Below are 24,930 nucleotides of genomic sequence, written 5' to 3' on the forward strand. Positions count from 1 at the left end.
TTGCTTTTTGGACCTTCTGAATGGAAAAATCAAATATTTATAACACTATGTAAAAAACATGGATTCAAACATGACACATTTAGTTTCCACAAAAATATATTTAATAAGCTTGTTATATAAAATCAAACATTTAACATTTTCAACATTTTATCAATTCAAACTCACGGATAACTAACTGGGAGTGCTTTGTATTTTGGAAGATTACCTAAACTAAAAATATATTTACATATTTACAACACATGTAAATGTAACTGAAGAGCTACTTCAATTAATATTGAAATTCACAGAATTCTAGAGATTTATAGGCTAAAAATGCCATAAATTTTTCTGTAATCAAATGTACTGCACTAATTATGAACAATGTCTTAACTATTAAAAGGAAAAAAATTGGGAGGGAAATGGTAGGTTTTAAAGTTCTATGACAAATCCTTACAAGATAAAAAATATGTAAAATCAATTTAATGACCAAGATTTCTTAATGAATCCCTGATTGTCATTTTTGGCAGCTCAACCCAGTCTGTGGGGACAGCAGTGTGCTACATACTGTCGGGGACCCACCACTGTCTCAGAGCCATGGTACTAAATGCTTTAAGAGCCCTGGTCAAAAGTAAGGAAATGATAGCAACTTTTGAGTGCTGTATACACCTTTCCCATACAGGCTAAGACCTTATGCCTACATTTATTCCTAAAAAATTACAGGCCCTTTACCCTTTCATACCAAAAAATATGTTCTCAACATGTTTTAAAAGGGTTCTTTATGTTTTGGGAGGGAACCCTATATATTATATATATATACATTTATCACAATTAAGGTCCCAAATCCCATTCTGTGTTTTGAACTGCACAATGGTAATATTTAAACTAACTGATTCCAGATAATATTCCATATTAAAGCAGTACACATCTTTTTTTTTTAAATACTGCATAGGTTCTGTTTTTTAAAGAAAGATATTGCTACTGTCCAAGTTTACCAAGTGATCATTCCTATTTAGTATCTGGTTATAATGAGACATTTCTTGCTGCATTTGTCTTCACTGAGAATACTCAAAGCAGTTTCTAATATATAGCATTTAGAAGTGTTTGCTGTGTCGGCTCTTAAAATAATAATCATTTTTTTCTCAATAAAATATTTTTAATAACAAAATACATGTAAAATTAGAATTTTTAATTTCCAAAAAGCTGCCTTTATTAACCAAAGTACTTGTTTGCAGTTTTTTTAATCTGTGAAAATACTTTAAAGCCCTTACAAAACTTAAATTTTATTTTTAAAAAATTAACTTAAAAATTCTTGCCATGTTGCTGAGCATACCACTGCTGTCTCTGCTTGCGGTTTTCCAACTCTGTGAGAAGAGCCTGTCTGTAGGCTTCATACATTTTAACAATCTGTTCCAGTTCTTTCATGAAAAGCAGCTTTAGCATTCCCTGGTATGTATCCAGGTCAGCCAGCTGGAAGAGTTCCCACTTCAGAATGTGGTCATATCTGTTTTAAAACATAATCATGCATATGTTCACAACACATACATAAATATGTATTTACAGCAACAAACTGATCTATTTTTATAAAGATCAACTTTATTACATCTAAACAAACCATAAGCCTTAATTAAAAATAACTCAGTTGTTAACTTACTTAAATATACTATTTTTTTAGGGGGAGGAGAAAACTGCTGATACTACTTCATTTCAATTTAAGTTAAAAAATACCAATTTCTTTATCAATTATTCTACTATTAACATTAGACAACAATGAACACAGATTTCAAACCACTGTGGTTCTATAATTTCAGAAGAATACATATTCTACGCTATTCATAAGTTCACCTAAAGTTTAATTATCAGGAACTTAAGAATGCTTTAGACCATATTATGCCCAAAGACAATACATAAAAATGGGCAAAGTCACTTGTGTTATTAGTGTTGACAGAACTTTCTGAGGAATGCTGTTCACTACAGCAAACAAGGAACTAAAAGAGGAATGAAGAGGAACCATCATTCGTGGGCTCTTTTCCTGAGGTTGATTAAAACAAAACAAAATCAGGCAGAAAGGGAAGAATAAGTTATTTTCAAAATGAGAGTAAGTATACTGTAGAAGTATGTGGAGAAGGACTCATGTTAGCTTGTATTTACATATATCTCAGAAGGCCTTTTAGTACTCCTTCAATGGTAAGTTGATCCCATACTGACAGGGAAGTATGCAACAAAAACAGTAATTTAATTTACACTCTGAACTGAAAGACCTGAAGACATCACTCTGATCCAATTTCCCCATCTTACAGATCAAAAAACAACCTAAAGAGGCCATATATTTCTTGCAAAACTGTTTAGTGACCAAAAAATGAGAAAGGCGGTGTTACGGACCAAACTACTTCAGAGTAATAGTTTTGAATGTTGAGATTAGACAAAGAACTTGAACTACAGCAGGTCATATACCTGTATGATAGTGAAGTTACACTTCTCAAATCATATTACAGAATAGATATAATCAGAAGCTTTGTAAATTCTAGTAAATTTATTTTTAATAGTCATTTATAATATTTCCTACCCAATGATCCTTTGTTTGGTAATTCATTTAAAATCTTATTCCAAAAGGATTCTCTAATATATATTTTTAAAAGGTTTTTTAAAACGAGAAACAGTAAACAAATAATGAGCAGTCAGTATGAGTCACAGACTGTGCTTGGCACATTGACTTATATTTCTGTACAACTTGGGTACGTGTAACCAGGAATACCAGGAGTACAATATGAAGAACCACAAGAGAAACATATCTTGTTGGATCCCAAATTTACCTAATTACTTGAGTACTGCAAATCTATTAATAGGTATACTTGGTAGAAAGCTTTATATTCTCTTTAGTGGGAAACTCCAACATAAATTAGAGAGATACCATAAGAAATACTCAATGAGCCTCTATGAAGTAACAGTTGTGTTTCCTAGAACCTCTGCTATTCATGTAGCTTAAGATCTTATTTGTTTGAAAAAAATTCATAATTCCTGTCAAAAAATCTTAATCCTCTGGAGTCAGAATTCCATAGCTAACGGGCATTTCAGCAATGTCTACTGATTCAAAATGCTTAAATTCTGAATGCCAGTTGAATTATAAGAACATTAAAGCTCATTTATCATCTGTGTACTTTCTAGCAAGTAAAAAGGGAGAAGACTAAATTGGTAAATATCATACTTGTTTTAAGATATGAACATCATTCTGTATAAGCATTCAAATTTTTAAAAAAGGAAAAAGAAGGGGCGCCTGGGTGGCTCAGTCGTTAAGCGTCTGCCTTCGGCTCAGGTCGTGATCCCAGGGTCCTGGGATCAAGCCCCACATTGGGCTCCCTGCTCCGCGGGGAAGCCTGCTTCTCCCTCTCCCACTCCCCCTGCTTGTGTTCCCTCTCTCGCTATGTCTCTGTCAAATAAATAAATAAAATCTTAAAAAAAAAAAAAAAGGAAAAAGAAAAAAAGCTTCAGGCAATTTCCTGACTTCCCAATCACAGCATTTAGCATCAAAAATAGGATTAAGGGTAGAAGCAACAATCAGAATAATTACAGAAAATCCTTTGGGAAGAAGAAAAAGTGCTCTAGAAAAGCACAGATGAGAAAAGTATGCAAGGCACCCATTTGCATTCCAAAATCTTGCCCCCTGCTGTTTCTATGGGAATTACTTCCCTTCTCATATAATACTTCCCAATACACTGTTTTGTTGTTTCTTAGGAAAAAATATAAAATTCCCATTCTTTTCTTCTTAACTAGACAAATCATCTGATTCCCCAGGTCTAATTTTTAGTCACTTAATGGTTTAAACATACAGGTAGGGGTGCCTGGATGGCTCAGTTGGTTAAGCGTCATCAGATTCTTGATTTGGGCTCAGGTCATGATCTCGGGGTCCTGGGGTTGAGCCCCTACGTTGGGCTACCCGCTCAGTGGGTAGTCTGCTTGTCTCCCTCTCCCTCTGCTCCTCCCACCATGTGCTCACTCTCTCAAATAAAGAAATCTTTAAAAATATATATATACAGGTGGGGCGCCTGGGTGGCTCATTCGGTCAAGCATCTGCCTTCATAATCTCAGGGTCCTAGGATTGAGCGCTGCCTGGCTCCCTGCTCAGCAGGGAGTCGAGTCTGCTTCTCCCTCTCCACCCCCCACTCGTGTGCTCACGTGCACACTCTTAATAAATAAAATCTTTAAAATATATATATACACACATGCACACACACACACATATATATATATATTACATATATACACACACAGGTAAATCATTCAGAAAACAGGCTGTAAACTACTTCAGTAGCACACACACACATATATATATATATATTACATATATACACACACAGGTAAATCATTCAGAAAACAGGCTGTAAACTACTTCAGTAGCCTATGCTTCAGCTGTTTTTCCTAGGGCAGTATTCTACTTATAAGTAACCCATATATACAAACATCAATTGCTATAATCCTACAAAAAATGTGTTCACACTCCAGTGGATGCTGTTTTTAAGGAGCCAAAAGTGCTGCTATTTCCAGCTCCAGGGATCACAATGCAGCCTAAGTCCCTTCCCTGTGCCTGCCCTCCTAGGGTGTGCCTACTCTTCCTTTCTACCTTCACCCAGAGCTGGGGCAATGGTGACACTGCAGGACTGCCAAGCCATAGGAATAAAATACAATCCATGCCACAGTACTGTTGGGGACTGGTGTTGGGGGTGTGTGTGTGTGTGTGAGGAATAATGGAAAGTACATATGTTCCTGATGGTCTTTTTCCTGTTATATACTAACCTTATCATTTATTCTGTAGTTCAGCTTAATTACAATTGTAGGACGCATTACAGACTTTTGTGAGCAGCTTCAGAAACATAACTTTAGTTAAATTCATAAATAAAAATTTAGAATATAAACTAAGTCAAGTTCGGAAGTATATGCAAAAATCGTTTTGGTGAGTTGCTGCTAGAGATAGAATTTTAAAATTTCAGGAAGTTAGAAGATGGGCAATTGTTTAGCAAAAGGAAAAAACATGCTAGTTTTTTGACTAAAAAACCTCTCCTTTTGTTAAATAAATGATTCTTCATTATCTACTTCATAGATAACAGCTCATCCTTTGTTGACTACATATCAACCATTTCCATCTTCTGTAGAGACAAAAATTTTGGACCAACTAAAAATTTTAGCAACGGGTTCCTAAACCTCTCATTTTAAGTTTTTAAGCAGTAAAGAACTCTCATTTTAAGTTTTTAAGCAGTAAAGAAGTACCTGCTCTCTTGTTTCAGTATGGCTCATTCTGAGAGTCCTGACCTATTTGGAAAAATAACTAAGTTGCTCATTTCCTAAAGTTTTATTAGCCCACAGAACCAGAGTTGAAAGGGCTATAATCTTTGGGAGTCTGTTTCTTTTCATAAGCAGCAAGGAATTCCATTTAAGTATGACCTTTTTCCCCAAAAAAGGGAAGCTCTTTATGTTATTTCTCTCTAATAATGACTATAAAGTAGAAAGAATAACCCTCCTCAATCTTATCAACTCCCAGAAATAAGAAAATTTAACAGCTGGGCATATATTCTTCCAGACTTAAGGAAAATATAAATACACATATTATATATGGCATAAGATCAGCATACGAACAAAGGCTATACATACTGGTTGGTCAAGTGGTAACAAGAGTGAAAGAAGAGAGGGAAAAAGGGAAGAAAAGTCCATCTGCCATCATTCCTTACTCTATTCCTATACTGTATGGGTAGGATCAGATAAAGAAACTGCACTAGGTTAGACACCAAATCAAGCTAAACGTCTATGGATAAATGTGTACCTAATTTCAAGTAAACTAAAACGAAACTTTTGAAAAGCAAGGTTTATATCTTGCAAAATAATATCTATAATTAAAATCTTTTTAAAAATTACATTATCAAGGTTTAAATTTGACTTGGAAAAAAAGAAGCAATGCGTTAGGACTAGAACCCTGGAAGATGGTTTTGTCTCCACATCAGGCCATAGATTAACAACTGTGAATTTGCAGACTGAGAAGAATGTTTATATTGGCCAAAAATTAATATTTCATAGTAAATGACCAATAACTTTATAAGAATGTTAATCTGGCCTAAATGAGCAGAATCATAAATAATTATGAGACTTATCCTTGAGGTAACAAACTATTCAAATTAAAAGCCCGAAAAGAAGCCAATAAAAACAACTGGCTCTAAGCCAAAAAAATAACTTCTAAAATCCCTAGGCTAAAGGCATACATATATGCATGCATGAGCCCCCATCCAACACAGTTGGTAAATACATATTACAGTAAAAATTTAGATCAGAGTTGGCTTAATGCCTTGCAAATTTTATTTCAATGATCATCCTTTAAAATTATGGAAAAGAGTTACTATTTCAAAAAAGTATATATGAAAGGTTTTACATTCCTTTTATTTGAATATCAAAAATTTAATTTTTTTCCCAAATTCACTGTCCAATCATCTTAAACTATCTAAAACTCTTCTTTGGGCTATTTTATGCTGTTAATTTTGGTTTCTGAAATACAAAAGAGTAAGGCTACAACAACCAGGAACTAATGTTACCTTACAGAGTTGTTAAAAGTACATGTACTCATATATGAAATGCCTAGCAAAGTTTAACAAGAATTTAATAGCTGCTCAGTATATAGTATTTATTAAATAAGTTAATAATGACAAAAATTAAGAGCATGATCCTCGAAACTAGAGATAAAGGTTCGAAATCCACCACTTAATAGTTGTATGATCTTAGCAAAGATAAAGTCTCCATTTTTTTAACCTGTAAAATGGTTTTTGGAAAGATTATATGAGATAACATATGTAAAAGTTTCGCATCATAAGATACACAGGAAGCAATGGATAATCAGTAACTATTTGCTTTCAAAAACTCCCTTTTCTGGGGCGCCTGGGTGGTTCAGCCGTTAAGCGTCTGCCTTCGGCTCAGGTCATGATCCCAGGGTCCTGGGATCAAGCCCCGCATCGGGCTCCCTGCTCGGCAGGAAGCCTGCTTCTCCCTCTCCAACTCCCCCTTGCTTGTGTTCCCTCTCTCGCTGTCTCTGTCAAATAAATAAAATCTTAAAAAAAAAAACAAAACTCCCTTTTCTGAAATCATGGCACTTTTAATATACCAGTGTTACTAATCCTTATCATGTTGGGTTATTGATCTGAATATCTACTTCTGTTTTTCCAGAAGACAGAAGCTCTTTGAGGCAGATTTCATTTATTCACGATTCTATTTCAAGAATAGTGCCTACTATGGCACCCAATAAATATCCTCAACGAGCCTGGCAAATTCACAGGCATCTTTAAAAACTAGCCCACGTATTTTCTTCTTCAGCAGCTTTCCTTGCTCCACTCAAATAATAAGAAGCCATATTAAGTGCTTATGCAAGGCAGCCACTGTGCCATGTGCTTTAAAATGCATGATCACTTATCCCCCATAGCTCAGTAGAGGGAAAAAAACTTAGATCTAAGTTCAGTGACTTGCTCAAGGTCATTCAGTATGTAGATGATGGAGCCAGAAATGAGACTCAGTTTCTTCCTGAGGGATCTTGACCACTATTTTATACCTCTGCCCCCCAATAATCATCATCATCATCTTTACTAAGCTCTCTTAATGTACAAGGTATTGTGATTAAAAATACTTTAGATGCACTATTTTACTGAATTCTTAACCATAAGAGTAGGCACTATTCCTATCCCCAATTTACAAAAGACAAAACTAAGTTAAGCACTCTGCGTGGGGTTACACAGCTAAAAAGTATCCGTGAACTCAAATCATCTCACCCCAGAACTTGCAACCATTACCTGTATTATTTCCTCAACACCCCTGTGTCCTGCTGCTTCTTCATCCTTGTACCTAGGACTTCCCTGGGTCCTTACTTTTATCACACGGTATGTACCACTTATTTACAAGTTAATCTCCCCTAGGAGAACATAAGCTTCTTATTGTATCCCTAGTATAACACAGGTCTGCATACAAAGAAAGTGAAGAATCAATAAATGTTTGCAGAACTTACATTTCTAGTCAATGATTTTCAAACTTTATAAGCTGTGATAGCCCTTCCTCAAGTAAAATATTTAGAAGCCCAATATTATTAAGAGAAAAAACATAGCGCTGTGTGGGTTAAGCAGCCCAGAGACTCCATTCCAGCTCCACTCACCTCTCAACAAAACTATGCTATAAATTCACTTACTTCACAGGGGCTCGAGCATACACCTGAAGCCAGTCAGGAATTTCTGCAGTATGATATGGATTTGCAGGTACCAGAAGGGACTGATTTCTTTCGGTTTGCTGTGGCTGATATGTGACAGGAGGGGGTTGGTCATACCGAGGTACGCTAAGAAAAAAGAATCAACATTCATCAGGATAAAGGCTCTAAATCTAAATAAGAAATTGTAAAGAACAAATAATATTTAAATGTTTTTCAATGTGCCTCTTGCCCAAACTGAATTCCTTCTACCACCTAAAAAAACAGAAGTCTGACTTTTTTTTTTCCCTTACCACACCATAAGGTAAAGTAAAATCCACCTTCTCTTGGAAATTAGTAGGTCATTAGTGATGGATATAAACCTAAGCTAAATCTTTACATATAATTTTTTAAGGATTTTTATTTATTTGAGAGAGAGAGAGAACAAGTGGGAGGAGGGGCAGAGGGAGAAGGATAAGCAGACTCCCCGCTGAGCACGGAGCCCAAAGTGGGGTTCAATCCCAGGACCCAGAGATCATGACCTGAGCCGAAGTCAGACACTTAACCAATTGAGCCACACAGGTGCCCAAAATCTTTACATATTTTTAAGAGATTTCTTCTGTCCGGTATTTATTCTTTTTAAGGAACCCGAAAGGAAGCTATAAAAAATTTGGAGCTAAATTATAACCTTTATACCAAGGCTTAAAACTAAAAGTAATAATTTTCAGTAATAACTAGTAATTAGCTGTAAATTTATATTGGAAAGGCTGATAGTTTCTCTCAAAATGAGAATGGATACTTTCTTCCTCCGTTAGCCTGAAAAGAGGATTTGGAATATGCAGTACAGTGGGAATGAGAACTGCGCTTGAATTATCCACAATAACCTTTCTGCTTTTACCAAATTATGAGAACATATGGGAGTTAGAGTTGATTAGAACCTATTTTAAATCACACAGACTTAAAACAAAAAGAAAAAACAGACCATGCTTTTAATTAGTTCTAATGGCCTAACTGGTGGGACAGAGAGAACAACAGCAAGGTGGGGAGGCAGTTGTTATATGGGAAAATGCTAAGGAAAAAGCACTGAACCACTTGAAGCCTAAAGACTGAAATTTGGGAGGCCAAAGTGATCTATTCCAGAATAGGAGACAAAACTGGAAGAGCCTGCTCCACACATCAATATTTATGTGTACATCAGAAAAGGTCACTGCAATACTAACCTAGGATTAAGATAATTGTTAGACTGTGATTAACAATTTAAAGATCAAAGTCCAAATGGCACTGCAATTTTATATTTATCTCTTCTTTCATAAGTAGGTACAAAGTAGGTACAAAGTGAAATATCCTTTGATAGCACAATTGGGGGGTGGGAAAGAACTGAGGCTTTGAAGTCTCATATGCCTGAGAGTTAACCTTAGTTTGGCCACCTCATGAGTTACATGAATGTGGGCAAAACTGCTTTACTTCTCTAAGCTTCAGCCTTCTTATTTGTAAAATCGGAATAAATTCATACCAAAGATGATTGTTCTCAACAGTAAATAAATGAGCTAGTAAGTCAAGTGTTCTGTATAAAGATTAGCATAATAGAGACAATCAAAAATAGTTATTAATACTATCGATGCGAGCTTAAGAAAGGTGTTTGTTCTCTCTGGTTTAATGTCTACAGAGCTGCTAAGAGAAGCAAATTGTGAAAATGCCTTGTAAACTATAACAATTCTATAATAATGTGAGGTTACTGATGATAAACAGAAAAGTCAGCTCAATATACTCTCAAATCTGGTTGTGTGGACCACAGAGTCTTCTGCCACCTGGTGATAGCAATCTGTAATCATGTTTGGCTCTTTTTTTTCCTTTTTGCATTTTCCATCATTCTTAGTCAACAAACATCTGGCTGCATTCCCACTATGTGCCTGTCTGTGTGCTGGGTGCTGGGAGTTCCACTCATCCCTGCCCTTGGTGGGAATCGTGATCAGGTAGGAGGGGGCCTGAAAATGGAGGCTAGGGAGGCCAGCAGCTTGCCTGAAATGGTTTAGAGAGTAGGCAAAGGGACCAGAGCCCAACACAGGCAGAGGAGTTGGTTTGGTTCTTTTGAAGTGATGACAATTTCAGTTGTTCAATAAACACTGACTGAGGGCCACTAAATGGAATCGCTGGGAAAAGAAACTTTTCCAAATTGAATTAATAAATCCAAATATGTAAAATGATACAATAATGATAAAGCTTAGTTTTCTAGGGTATAATATTAAAGTATATTTTCATAACAATTTTAATGGTTCTAAAAAATGCAGAACTCTGCTATAACCAAAGACTGTATTATGCTAGATGATACAAGGAACACCTATCAACATGCTGATGATACTCTACCCATTTTAAATTTTACGGCTCAGAGGTAGTTAACAGGAATTTATTTGCTATTTCATGACTAAGCTAGTACTAGTTTTTTTTTAAATGTACTTTGAAATACAGTGTGTGTGAATTTTACATTTATATACAGCACACCGCAATTTGGATTAATCACCTTTCAAGTGCTCAATAGCTACATATGACAACTGGCTACAATATTCACAGGGCTAAAAGTCTGGTCACATGAGACCTACTGATAAGCCCAAAGGATCACTGGCTACATTTATTAAACAGATCTGGGATGTTTTGTACAGTTCCAATTTTCTCTTTCACAGTAAGAAACAGAACATAGTCAGAAACTGAATAAAACAGCAAGATGCTATAATTCAGAAGTATATTTTGACATATTAGGAGGGAGGTCTGTATTATTTATAGAATTTTAAATGGAAAGAGAGATGTTTTAATTATTTCAATTTCTGGGTATCTACAATAAAAACATTTTGGTATATTAAAGCAGAATCTGATCATACGAATACTGATTATGTTTTTTGAGGTTGTTTTACAAAGTATTTTTTTAATTTTTTTTTTTTTTAAAGATTTTATTTATTTGATAGAGAGACACACAGTGAGAGAGGGAACACAAGCAGGGGGAGTGGGAGAGGGAGAAGCAGGCTCCCTGCCAAGCAGGGAGCCCGATGCGGGGCTCGATCCCAGGACCCTGGGATCATGACCTGAGCCGAAGGCAGACGCTTAACGACTGAGCCACCCAGGTGTCCCTAATTTTTTTTTTTTAAGATTTTATTTTTATTTTTCGTCAGAGAGAGAGAGAACGCAAGCAGGGGGAGTGGGAGAAGCAGGCTTCCCGCTGGGCAGGGAGCCCGATGCGGGGCTCGATCCCAGGACCCTGGGATCATGACCTGAGCCGAAGGCAGACACTTAATGACTGAGCCCCCCAGGTGCCCCAAAGTTTTTTTTTTAATTATTAAAATCACTACTAAACATAAATCCAAAGAAAAATGTCATAAGCTTTCAAATATCAAACTTCAGGATGCCTTTCTCTTTGATGAAAATATGAGCTCAAAATCTAACATTAGACAATCTCAAAACTAAAAGTTGAAAATAAAATTGATACTATACCTAGGAGCACAGGGATGCCTATATTGAGCCTTCTTATTTGTGTGATCTACATAATAGGTTCCAAATTCTGATGACTCAACTCGCTCCCATCCTGGAGGAAGTCCTTCTCGCTCAAGAGGATGGCTCCAATGAGTTGTATTTGTGTTGTGATCTATATAGTATTTTCTCCCTCTCATTGTCCAGTCCACAGACCAGCCAGGAGGAAGAGGTAAATCTTCAGAACCATGGTTAGTTAAATTTCCTAAAGATGTAGCAGCAACTCTCCCAATACCTGAAGAGGAAGAGAGAAAAAGAAGGAATAGAACAATTATTCAAAGCTAAAAAATATGACATCCGGAGACACAGGCACAAAATTAACTATCCTAATTATACTCTTCTGTTAAAATTCGTAATTTTATAATTATAAATAAGAATTTTCATAAAACTAGCCAGTATTACTAAAATTTAATTACAAAAAGAAGGAGGAACAAGACTCCCTCTTCAGAATTAGTTTTGGTTGATGCATCTATCACCAGGCTATACAAACATTTAACTATTAGCAAAGCTACTAAATATGTATACTGCTTAAAAGTGAAGAAAATAAAATTTCACCACATTTAAGATTTAAGATTTGACATTTCACCTAAAACAGCAAAAATAAACTTGTAAAACTGTGTCCAGTTTATAATTTCTTAAATATAGTCTAGCTGTGCCCTAGAACCATTAAATAAAGTTATCAAAGTAGCAACATGTAAGGTCAACATACAAAAATCAATTAAGTATCTGTATATTAACAACAACTGGAAACAAATTATACCACTATTATAGCTCCAAAAAATCAAATACTTACATATAAGTAAAACAAAATACAGACAACAAATTATGTGCAGAATCTGTACACTGAAAACTACAAAACACTGATGAAAGAATTGAAAGACAACCTACCATGTTAATGGATTGGAAGACTCAACATAGTTAAGATGACAACTCTTCCTGAAATGACCTTTAAGTTTAAGATAATTCCAATCAAAATTCCAGCATGAGTTTTGTAGATACAGACAGAAACAGGCTCTAAAATGTATATGGAAAGGCAAAAGAACTAGAGAAGCCAAAAACATTTTTAAAAATAAGAATAAAGTTGGAGGATTCATGCTACCTGATTTCTTTTTTTCTTAAGTAATCTCTATGCCAAACGTGGGGCACGAACTCATGACCCCAAGATCAAGAGTCACATGGTCTACCAACTGAGCCAGCCAGGTGCCCCTCATACTATGTGATTTTTAAGACTTACTATAGAGTAATCAAGACAGTATGGTATTGGCAAAAGGACAGACAGATCAATGGAACAAAGAATCCAAAATATACCTACACATACACAATCAATTGATTTTTAACAAAGGTAAAAAGGCAATTTGATTGAGAAAGGGTAGTTTTCAACAAATGATGTTGGAACAACTGGAATCCATATGCAAGAAAATTAATCACAATCTATACCTTCTACCTTCTTTTATAAAAATGAACTTAAGATGGATCATGTATCTAAATGTAAAACATAAAAACTATAAATCTTTTAAAAGAAAAAGGAGGATAAATTTTCGTGACCTTTCATTAGATAGAGTTCTTAATCATGATGCTGAAAGTGTAATCCATAAAACAAAAATATTGGTAAATTGGACTTTATCATAATTAAAAATGTTTGCTCTATGAAAGACATTGTTAATAGAAAGAAAATCAAGCTACAGACTGGGAGAAAATATTTACAAGTCACAAATTAGACAAAGGATTTTAATCTAGAATTCATAAAGAACTCTCAAAACACTAGGAAAATATTTTAAATGGGCAAAAGATTTGAACAGGCACTTCAAAGAAGATATATAGATGGTAAACGAGCAGATAAAAAATGCTCAAATCATACTAACCATCAGGGACAGTGCTAATTTAAAAAAACCCTACAAATTAAAACCACAATGAGAGGACAATACACATCTTTGAGAATGGCCAAAAAAAAGGAAAAAAAATCTGACAACATAAGTTGTGATGAGGATGTGAAGCAACTGAAACTCTCATACACTGCTGGTGGAAATGCAAAATACTTCAGCCACTCTGGAAAACACTTCAGCAAGGTCTTATCAAGTTAAATATGTTTTCCATATGATGCAGCAATTCTATTCCCAAATATTTATCCTAGACAAATGAAAATGCTTCTTCACACAAAAACCTGTATGGGGATGTTTACAGTGTTGAAAATGGAAACAACCCACATGTCCTTCAAGAGAATGAGTAAACCAGTACAATCATACAGCGGGATCTACAGTAAAAAGGAACTAATTATTGATACATGCAACAACATGGATAAATCTCAGAGGCATTACAGAGAGTGAAAGGAGCCAGCCTCAAATGTCTGTAAATTGTATGATTCCATTCATATGAAATTATTGCAAAGGCAAAACTACTAGGACAGAAAATTGTGGTTGCCAGGAATTAGGGGTGGGGTGAAAAGACTAAGCAACTGTCACAGACCAAAGAACACTAACTACACAAAGGGACAGCAATGAGGTAATTTTTAGGGGTGACTGAAATGTTCTATAAACTGATTGTGTTGGCATTACATAGATCGATCGATCGATCTATCTATCTATATCAAAATTCACAGAACTCTGTACCTTAAAAAAAAACCCTTAAGTTTACTGTTTGTTATTGGGGGGGGGGGGAGGGAAGAACACCCTGGCTGCATCGTTTTATTCTCACATAAGAATAGTAATTGTGTATAACTAATCACCCCAAACTCCAAGATTTATTTAGTTTATTTCCATAGATTAATGACACAGATTGAGCTCTGCATGAGTTTTTCCTTGTTGATGTACAATTATCTTGATAAAAACTTCAATTAATTCAATATACATGTGAGAACTGCCAAAAGCATGTCAGAGCAAGAACAGTAAAGAAGTGGAGATAAGAACAGAGCACTGCGAAAAACTAGTTAGCCCAAAACACTACCCTGGTAATTTCTCCTTGTCCCTCCACAATCCTCCACCCTCTCCAGCAATATAGGAGGTGATTTCAAATAACTGGTAAAGGAAAACTCAATTTGCTTAATATATATAATAAGAATAGCACAACATCAATCTATAAGAAAAATTAGTTTTGCAAAAAAAAAAAGGTACAAATTTATTAAAAAGAACATTCAGAAAAATGTCCCAAAGCAGGAAAAAAAATGCAACTAAATTCTCCCATTAATTAAGAGAAAAAAGGAAGCAATCAATTCTCTAAAAGAAGACCACAAAGAAAAGCAAGAATCCAAAAGATGGTAAGGCAACAGAGATAAAAGCTGTGCTCAGGAAAGAAAGAAAGATGAAGACAAAAACTGGAAGAACAAACATGCAGTGTTCGTTACAATGGAGAAACCTGGCAAATCTTAACCAAGTATGATCGTTAATATCACCAATAATGTCATATACATATACAAGTATCTCCCTATATTTGACATGATGAGGATACTTCACCTCTGTGCTTATTCCTTCCAAAAACCAAAAGCCCTATCTAATCATGAGAAAGACATGAGACAAAATCTAAATTGAAGGACAGTTCACAAAATATCTAGCAAGTATTCCTCAAAACTATCAAGGTCATGAAAAACAAGAAAAGACTAGGCAACTGTCACAGACAAAGGACACTAAGGAGAAATGACAACTGCATGCAATGTGGTACTCTGATTGGATCCTGGAACAGAAAACTGACATTAATGAAAAAACTGGCAAAATCCAAATAAAACTTGGGAGTTAATAAAAAATTCGTGAGTTCACAGATACTAAAAATAAAAACTCAGTTTACCTCTGGAGGTATCTAGGGTGCCAATTCATTATTCTAAAAACTAGTAAATAAAGGGAAAGATTTAGTATTTATCCTTTCTTATATGAATAGCAACCAAATAATTGATGAGACAGTTATTATAGAATTCCAACTAATCGAGAAGAAATGACAGAATTAGGGTATCGTCATTTGCAAAACCTAATGAAATACTGGATCTAGCCAATGATCATTAATGGCTGTCAAATCAACAGGGAAAAGGCCGATGGAGAACTTCACGATGAATGAACTGTACTGACATCTGATCCCATCATCAATTTTAGGATCAAAAAGAGAAATTAGTCATTATGTGTCTCTGGAACTGATGCAGCAGAATGTATACAACAGCATCTATGAACTATTTTGGCAAAAAGAGAAATGCAAGAAAGAAAATAAACACAGTCACAGTATCCTTTGAGAAGAAAGGCATATATTTCTAAAACATATGGGAACTACAGAACAAAACAAAGCTAACAAGCCTTTTGGTGAAATGGACCTTGGTTTCTGTCAAACTGCAACTGAAGGTTTATTTAATAAGTGTAGCTTAAGCAATTTCTGTACTTAAAGAAAAAATGTTTAAACAAAAAAGAAATAAGCCAATGTACTAAAGACATGCACACAGCAAATGACTTTAAAATCACATTTTAAAGCATGCAATGGCTTTATATTTTCTCATACTTCCATCATTAAAAATGTTGTATTACTGGCCATAACCAAGGATAGCAATTTAAAAAAATTAGAGTCAATTCACTTTACTCACACTGAGTTATTCATAAAAATGAAAACTTTTTGGCCCAACAGAAGTCCCCCTGGAAATACATAAACAGATTTCTAAATACAAACATTTTTAAAAACAAAAACTCTTATAGTAAAAAATAATAATAAAGTAATAAAAACTGTATAAGCTTAGAGATCAAAGTTGTGACAATTTTATTCATCTGCTTGGAAAATCCAAATTTCCATATACTGAACTTGCCTAAATCTAGAAACACATACACCTCTACATTTAAACAATATTAGGTAACAAACACCAGATTTAAACTATGATAAAATGTGAAATTCATATTTAGAGGAAACACAAAGACCCCTCTGTAAAAATTCATATTTTTTTTAATTAAACCTCAACAATTTGATAAGGGGGCCAAGATGTCCTCAAAGTTCCAAACAGGCTCATCAGCTTTACCAGTGCCATCTAAAACCATGATTCCTAACCTTTTCATGATACACTCCACCTGTACTTTCTGAAAGTGCCATGTGCACTAATTTTTTTCAAACTATTTGGGATAATTTTATAAAACCTATTGAGAGAAGAATGTACAATACAAAAAGACTAAAAATCAGATTTAAAACAAAACATTCCTAGTAATAAAATAGGTCCAGAAGACAGGGGGAAAAAAAGCTATATTAAGCTCTAACACATGAGACCTCTGCTCTAAGTTCAGCCAGGAAGTTGAAACTTCAATAGCCAAACATGTCAAATCTGGAAAAAAGCATAGAAGAGCACAAAACACTCTTATAAAAGGCATGAACACTAACAATTATGAGTGTCTCCTCTGTCCCTGACCCTTTTCCAAATTTATTATTTCATATTCAAAATAGCTCTATAGGTAATAGAATCACTACCAATTTACAGATGAGAAAACAAAGGTTCAAGTAAGTTATTTCCAAAGCCACAGAATGGTATACAAATGACAAATTTATTACTAACAAAGTAATCAACAAACAAAAGATCAACTGTAATTCTTCAAAGAAAAGTATGACTGCTAATAATAAAAGAAAAAACAAGCTACCAATTTTGAATTCAATCAGTGGAAAAATAAGAACTTGTTTCTGGAGATACAAGGAAAAAATTTTAGTTTTCTATTATTTCAATTAGTCCCAGAAAAGAATGAGTGGCCCTCATAATCCTCAGAATAACTTCAATTTGAAGGGATTAAGTTGTGCAAACACCTTCCATGTATATAAAGTAATCCATTCATAAACTAAATACATTATTACCCAAACACGAGGATAAAAGTATTATTTTGTCTCTCCACCAAGACTTTACTAGATATGTCTCCAAAGAATTTAATCTCATACAACCCGGCAGATATCTGTGAAACCTGCCCTTACAGACAAAGTTTGAAAATTCTGGTTTACTTATTTTGTAGTGGCTACAGAGAATAAAATGGAATCTGCAACTCTAATGAAGGTCCACAAGCTTCAGGGTAATAAACGCTAAATGCCATAGCCCAAGTTACAATTAAGATGTTGATAAAGAGATCTAAAGAGCTCTACCTTTTCTCCTCCTCTGCAAAATAATTACAAATAAAGTTGTGTCCCTAAAGATTATTAACCCCTTCTCAAAGATGATTCTGGGTTCACTAAATATTTATGCATTTCTTGGAGTAAACATTATTTCAGTGTTTTTTTGTAAAGGCTGACACTTTTCAGTTTGATTTTGGTAACCTGACTTCTTTAGTCGTCTTTAAAAATAAAAGTTTTAAAAGTCTGTTACTTAAAACTGTATAGAACCAAATTATTTAAATGAAAAACAAAGGAATTCATTCTGCCTTTAGTACTCCAACTGAAGACTTCCTGTTAACAGCTAAATTCCTTCCTTTGGCACATAGGGTAGGTGCCTGCCCAGTACACTGGCCAAAATGTTAATGGTCAGATTTCACCGCTAAACCTAGAACTTGCTAAGCCCTGAAACCCCCTGAGATATTATACAACCTGTTTTTGGCTTCTGCCAAATACAATAAAATAAAGTTAACCCTTAAGATAAGGTATTTCCTGAAGGTCTAAGTAACTGGCAGGATATACTACTTGCATTAAGTCATTACCAAACTATTTTCTTCCTTATCTTCTTAATGTTTACCAACTTAGTAACAACAATCAAAATTTAAAGGTTGTGAAAATAAATCTGTCTATAGCACATCTTTACCCTCCCACAAACTTACTTTCTCCTTTCCATTCACTCTAATTCCTTGAATTCTCTTCAGCATTAATCTCGAAAACATGGTTTCAAGTTTTTTCAAGATGAATTCAAGAAACTTCCAGCTATTGTTTCATATTCAGATTTTTTCCTTCTGGAAAAGACAGCTGTTAGGCTTTTCTGCTTGGTTAGTAATTGGTTATTAATCCTTCCCTGACACTTAACAGACTCCTTCAAAAAAGCACTATTTTTCTCTAAAAGGTAAAACATTAAATCTTACTGCCCTGATATAAATTAATGCTATTAAGTGAAATTTCTCAAGCACATTATCACTCTAATAAATGCAAATCTTTTTTAAAAATGACTCCTTAGTTTGAAAAAGTATCCAATAAGTTTGTATTTTATTTATCCCTAGTTCATGATTGGAAAGTTATTTTGAAATCTGTCATTAAACTTATAAAAACTATGTCAGACTGCCACTAAGAGAGGATCAGTAGAAATTTAGTTCTTGCAGTATTTCCTCAATGACACTCTGTGAATCAGAATTTTAAAACAATATTTTAACATGGCATTATTAATTCTTCATACTTTCATTTAGGAAGAAAAGTGTTATGAGTTCTCAGTGATGTTTGCAATATAAATACACATGATAAAAGTAAGTGCGAAGAACAATCTGTATTTATGGTAAACAAACTGTTTTAAGCTTTTATTCCTGCTACCTCTCAGCCACCAAAACTGTCTTAAGACTCCAGACTTGAAATCTCTGGATTCATTCACTTAGTCAACCATCTATGCTAATCCTATCTGAATCTTCTCTTTTCCTTATCTCTCATATCCCATTTGTGGCCAAGTCCCATCAATGCAGATGAGTCCCACTTCTCCCCTTTCTAAATGTTTGCAGCCCAAGTCAGGCCCTCATTAACATTTAAAATAATAACCTCCAAACATTCACCAAATGGAAGATTATGAAGTCAATGAAACTACCCATAAATAGTATATAACATTAAGAAATTTATTCAAGTAAAAAGCAGGGATATAAAACTGTACAAAATATAATCACAACAATGTTAAAAAAAAAAAAAAAGAATACCATAGGAAAAGATGAAGGAAATAACTGAAATACAACGAATCTCTGGCCTGATGGGCACATTCCCTTAACTTTTCTGCTTTTTGACCTGCTCCGTTTCCGACCTGGGCCGGTTCACCCCTCCTTAGGCAACCTGGTGGTCCCCCGCTCCCGGGAGGTCACCATATTGATGCCGAACTTAGTGCGGACACCCGATCGGCATAGCGCACTACAGCCCAGAACTCCTGGGCTCAAGCGATCCTCCTGCCTCAGCCTCCCGAGTAGCTGGGACTACAGGCGCGCGCCACCGCGCCCGGCTACTTTTCTGCTTTTTGCAAATTTTCTACAGTAAGCAGCTATTACTCTAAAAAATGAGTTTATTTTTTAAAACTTACTATTTTGGTTGGGTAACAAATCATTTCTGAGGTTTATAACTTATGATATTAGAAACAGCCAAAATAAACAATTAGATAAAAAACTTTAATTTTCAGCTTGCTTCAGTTTATCTAGTGTAATCCAGTACTCTGGGAATAAAGTAGAACTGTGCATTTTTCCTATCTCTTCTGCTCCTTGTACAAGTATTCCCAAGTTAGCAAATATGGAAAACAAATCTTAAAAAATTATATGGCTAGTATTTTTATTCCTAAAAGAACAAAAGGACAGACAACACACAATTAACCATTTGACAGTAAGTCTTTGTGACCAATCTGGGAAATAATTATTGGCCTAGGAAAACAGTTTTGCTAGGAGAAACAGTGCAGGCTGTAGCTGAGGAATGATGCAGTTGCCCACGGTATCCTTTACTGTGCCCAATTCTTCCTATCCACCTTTCCTTTCTCAGGTTTAAGACCAGGTTCTTTGAAACTCTAACCTTCCCATTCTATCAAACCTAAACCTAGATTCAATCCAACTGCAGACATTAAATTCTCTAGGTTTTCAAGGTTCATAGTGTTAATAGTCTAGATAGCCTTCGGGTAAGTACTAAATTTTTATGACATGAGTTAATAAAATAAATGGGCACAAAATTCTTTCACTCAGCATAGATTACTAATTATTTGCAAGCTGGCTTAAGAAAACTGGCAAAATGGAAAAGTATTTTTCTGGTAGTGTCTGTTGGGTTCCCAAGAAAATCCAGAAAAGAGCATCTTTTTAATTGTTAATAAATCTAAACTAATGTAGGATTTATAATTTTAAGTTACCTGAAGCATGTCTCCCCTGATTCTGTGGCATTCTTTGGAAGAGATCGTGGTTGTATTCATAATATCTATAATCTTCATGTGCACGATCTCCAAGTGGGCGCCTTCTCTGACCATCAAAATAATTATCTGAATAATAATATCGGGAACCAGAGTCTCCATTTTCAACAGCAAAATTAACTTCTGTTAAAAATGACTGAGAAGAGCCATACTCTCTAGGGACATCTGCTAGACTCCGGGCGAGATAAGAAGGTGCAGATAATCTGTTGCTTTCTCTTCTCATTATTTCATGAGGTGTTCTTTGAATTGGAGTTCTAAGGAAACTCTGGTTTCTTGAAACTATTCCATCTCCAGATGCTGAAAAGGCATTAGGACTTGAGTCTGGCAGACAGATATCAGTTCGTCTTGGAATTGTGGGACCATGCCGAATAAATGAAGGCATGAGATCTACAATAAAATAAAACAGAGTGAAATGACCACTTCAGTAAGTAATAATTACACTTTTCAAAATTTGTTCATTTACATCTATTACCCCAAATGCAAAATTTCAATGGACTTAAGCAAACACAATTTAAAATTCTGATTTAAGATAGTACTTGGGTATTTTAAAATTAAGGCTAATTTAATTAGTATTTTCCCACTCAAATGAATTTATAATTTGTATGAATGTGGTATGTGTACACTTAGTCAGAATCAAACGTATTCTGAATACCACCATACATAACATGATGAAGTGTCAGTAAGCTTAATTACTGTTAATGAAATACTCATGAATAAATGTGTAAAAATAAGAAACAACCTAACAAATAGACACACATCACCAACATAATTTAAGATTATTCTGTTTGTTGATTTCACTTCATTTTCAAAATACCCAAAAATCCTTTTACAAGCAAACACAATTTCAAAAATAAAACAGAACATAATGCTATTCCCAAACATGTAAAAGTGGATTACTTTAAAAAGACTTTAAAATAATCTGGTTTCCTCTCAGAATTACGTAATACTAGTACAGTAATCAAAAGTTGGAAAGTAAAAAATTTAGCTATGAAAACTAAAAAATAAAAAGATCTCATTTCAAAGAGGCATACAAATGTTCAATCAGTTCAAAAATGCCAAGCCTGGGGCGCCTGGGTGGCTCGGTTGGTTAAGTGTCTGCCTTCAGCTCAGGTCATGATCCCAGGGTCCTGGGATCCAGCACCACATCAGGCTCCCTGCTCAGCGGGAGGTCTGCTTCTCCCTCTCTTTCTGCCCCTCCTCCTGCTTGTGTTCTCTCTCTCTCTGTCAAGTAAATAAATAAATAGATATTTTTTTTAAAATGCCAAGCCCGAAACTATGGCTCCCTTAAGAACACACAATTATAATTCAAAACAGAAGATAACAGTAGAACAATGGCCTTCAGGATATAGTACTTCTGAATACAGAACTTAAGTGGCTTAGACATGTCAGGTTACAAAGCAAATAACTTTATAACATGAAAAAAAAACTAGATTTGGAAACTTTTATTCATTTATTAAGTAAACAATATTAGACAGCACTGATATTAATAAGCTTCAGAAGCTAACTCTAGACAGAAGTTAATATCCAAATAAACTTGCTTTAAAGTATGGCTAACATGGGGTGCCTGGGTGGCTCAGTCAGTTAAACCTCTGACTCGAGTTCAGCCTCAGGTCGTGATCCCAGGGTGGTGAGATCAAGTCCCCTGTCGGACTCAGTCCGCTGCACTCTCTCCCCCTCTCCCTTAGCCCCTCCCCCCTTCAGGTTCTCTCTCTCTCTCTCTCTCTCTCTCATAAGTAAATAAATCTTAAAAAAAAAAAGAAATCAATTTTCAGGGGTGCCAAGTTGGATCAGTGGGAAGAATGAGCTGCTCTTGATCTCAGGGTTGAGTTAGAGCCCCATGCTGGGTGTCGAGATAACTTAAATAAATGAACTTTAAAAAAATAAATAAATAAAAATCAATTTTCTGGTTACTGATGTACCCATTGATCTATTTTGTTGTTCTATAAGAAAGCACTGCAAATACAAGGATAAATCTCTAAGGCTAATGATGTGGTTATTATTTTAAAAACATGCTCTCCACACCTTTCTGTGTGATCCTGGGTAAATACTAGGAACCTCTATGAACAGCTTTCCCAATTACAGAATGAGGTAATGCTTAAGTCACAAGATTTGTAGGAGCTTCCAAGAAGGACACTTACACAAAGTGCCCACTATGCAGTATGAACATCAAAATATTAGTTCCTTACCTCACAGATGTTTTGAACACTCAAGCAAGAATTTAAAATTCAAAAGATACAGCTGAAAAAGCAGAGTCAAATGCTTAAATTGAAAAGTGTGGCGCGGAGGCAGAGAGAAACACAAACTATTAAAGTTCAAAAAAAAAAAAACTTTTTGGCAATTTCTCCTAAAGTACGATAGAAATTTTTGCGTACTTCGCCTTTTTTTTTGGACTCGGGGAGGGAAGGTGGTATTTGAAGCAATTCTCACTTAAATACCCAAACACACATGATCTTGGCTTCGCTTCTCTAAGATCTAAGACTGATGATGAGGCTTTGGATAGCGGCTACAACAGCGACGATCAATTGTCACCTCCTCACGTCTACAACACGCAAAAGGGCTAAGGAATTCTGCCCGAGTTCGCACAACTTCCTGCACGGACGAGTGACACCCGAAATGTTTGCAAACACAAGGCATATCTCGAGGTATCTAGAAGAGCAAAAAGTGTGCCCCAGTCTAATCACTTTCACCCCTGTAGCATCAGGGAATCAGCAATTTAAGCGTTCCCAAAGAACCTCTTCTAGTAATCAAAACGAAACAACACTCCGCCCTAGTGGGGAACGGGAAAGTTTGTTATTTTTAGGGAGGCCCACGGGGGAAGGACTAATCTAAGCTTCTTACACTTTATCGGCTTTCAAACAATGACCACCACTTCAGGCACAATACAGTTTTAAAAAACAGTATTTCACAGAGACCAACAGGAAAGAGAAGCCGCAGGGAGCCGCGTCGGGCGCCCGCCAGGCTCCCGGCTGCCGCTCGGGCCAGGTGTGGGTGCGCCCCGCCCGACACTCACTCCGCAGCAGAGGCGACGTCTCTTTCTTCACGTACTTCCCCTGCACCTCGGCGGGCTTGGACACTTCGTTTTTGGTTTTCTTTCGGGACAGCATCCTTGTCGACGAGGCCCCAGGCCGCGTCAAGCAGCCTCCTTAGGGCTCCGCGAAGGGCGATGGCCGGCCCCGCCGCCACCTCCGCCGGCGCCGCCGCCTCCTTCCCTCCCGAGCCGCCGCCGCCGCCGCCGCCTCTCCGCAGCCCGGGGTTGCCCGCAGGGACTGCCGCATGTTCGGGGCGCTAAGCGCGCCGGCCACAACTCAGTCAGTTGTCAGTTCCTTCCTGGAAATCTGCTCGCTCCGCGATGCTGCCCGAGAACTCCGTGAGCAGAGGCCAGAAACGCCCGGCCAGGGCCATGGTCCGCCGAGGGCCGCCTAGTAACCGCTACCGCCGCCGCCGCCTACGTCCCGTAAACTTTCCCCGCGGCCGCTGGGAATTCTGGGAAACTCGACGCAGCGCGAGCGCCGCCGCCGCCCCTCCCCCACCCCAGCTCCGGGGCGCGGCTCGGGTTGCGCGCCGGGCGGCGCTGTCAGCTAACGGGCCGGCCCCTCTGTCTCCTCGGAGGAGAAGCGGGTCTTGCGGTCGGGAAACAAGGACCAAGTCCTCCAGACTGAGCGCGGGAGGCCGTCGCGCGCTCTTGCAGTGGAGCCCCTTCTACCCACAGATGTTTCCCCGGGACCTTGAGGGAGCGGGCGACGCCCCCCCGAGAAGCGTTCTCGTCGTCATACTTGTGTGAGGACGTCGCTCCCGGAGTTTCTTGGGCTGGTAAATTCAGGTCCCTGATAACGCAGAATGCGAATAGAGTTGAAAGACCACAACCCCCAGGCTAGTGCGGTGACAAAAAATTCAAGATGCTTCTTTTTCTTGAAAACACTAATCTGTCCAGAAATCACTGATCAATCATCTCCTGTATGCCAGGGTGTGTCTCTCTGATAAAGGAAAAACAGATGGAAAACGCAAAATGGAGTTTATACTACCTCTTCGATAAATTTAATGTTAGCATAATATCTTTTTTTTTTTTTTTAAGATTTTATTTATTTGACAGAGAGAGACACAGCGAGAGAGGGAACACAAGCAAGGGGTAGTGGGAGAGGGAGAAGCAGGCTTCCCGCAGAGCAGGGAGCCCGATGTGGGGCTCCATCCCAGGACCCTGAGATCATGACCTGAG

At 36.6% G+C, this 24,930-nt stretch overlaps 1 protein-coding gene across 1 annotated transcript; it reads right to left on the reverse strand.

The window, feature by feature from the left end:
• Positions 1 to 83: 83 nt before the first annotated feature.
• SAV1 (salvador family WW domain containing protein 1) lies at positions 84 to 24,176 on the reverse strand. Its single transcript, XM_032405072.1, has 5 exons — positions 23,728 to 24,176; positions 20,661 to 21,104; positions 11,654 to 11,924; positions 8,180 to 8,323; positions 84 to 1,480 (listed from the first exon to the last, which is right to left on the reverse strand). The coding sequence occupies exons 1-5, from the start codon at positions 23,819 to 23,821 to the stop codon at positions 1,279 to 1,281; spliced, it is 1,155 nt and encodes a 384-aa protein (XP_032260963.1). The 5' UTR covers positions 23,822 to 24,176; the 3' UTR covers positions 84 to 1,278.
• Between the last annotated feature and the right edge of the window lie 754 nt (positions 24,177 to 24,930).

Source organism: Phoca vitulina, unplaced genomic scaffold (genome assembly GCF_004348235.1).
Source record: "Phoca vitulina isolate PV1807 unplaced genomic scaffold, GSC_HSeal_1.0 scaffold7, whole genome shotgun sequence".
NCBI lineage: Eukaryota > Metazoa > Chordata > Mammalia > Carnivora > Phocidae > Phoca > Phoca vitulina.

Coding starts and splice junctions, on each gene's coding strand:
- SAV1 (XM_032405072.1), bottom strand. CDS start 23,821: ATGCTGTCCCGAAAGAAAACCAAAAACGAAGTGTCCAAGCCCGCCGAG. Junction 21,105..23,727: donor GACGTCGCCTCTGCTGCGGA/GTGAGTGTCGGG, acceptor ATTTTATTGTAG/ATCTCATGCCTTCATTTATT. Junction 11,925..20,660: donor TCAGGGGAGACATGCTTCAG/GTAACTTAAAAT, acceptor CTTCCTCTTCAG/GTATTGGGAGAGTTGCTGCT.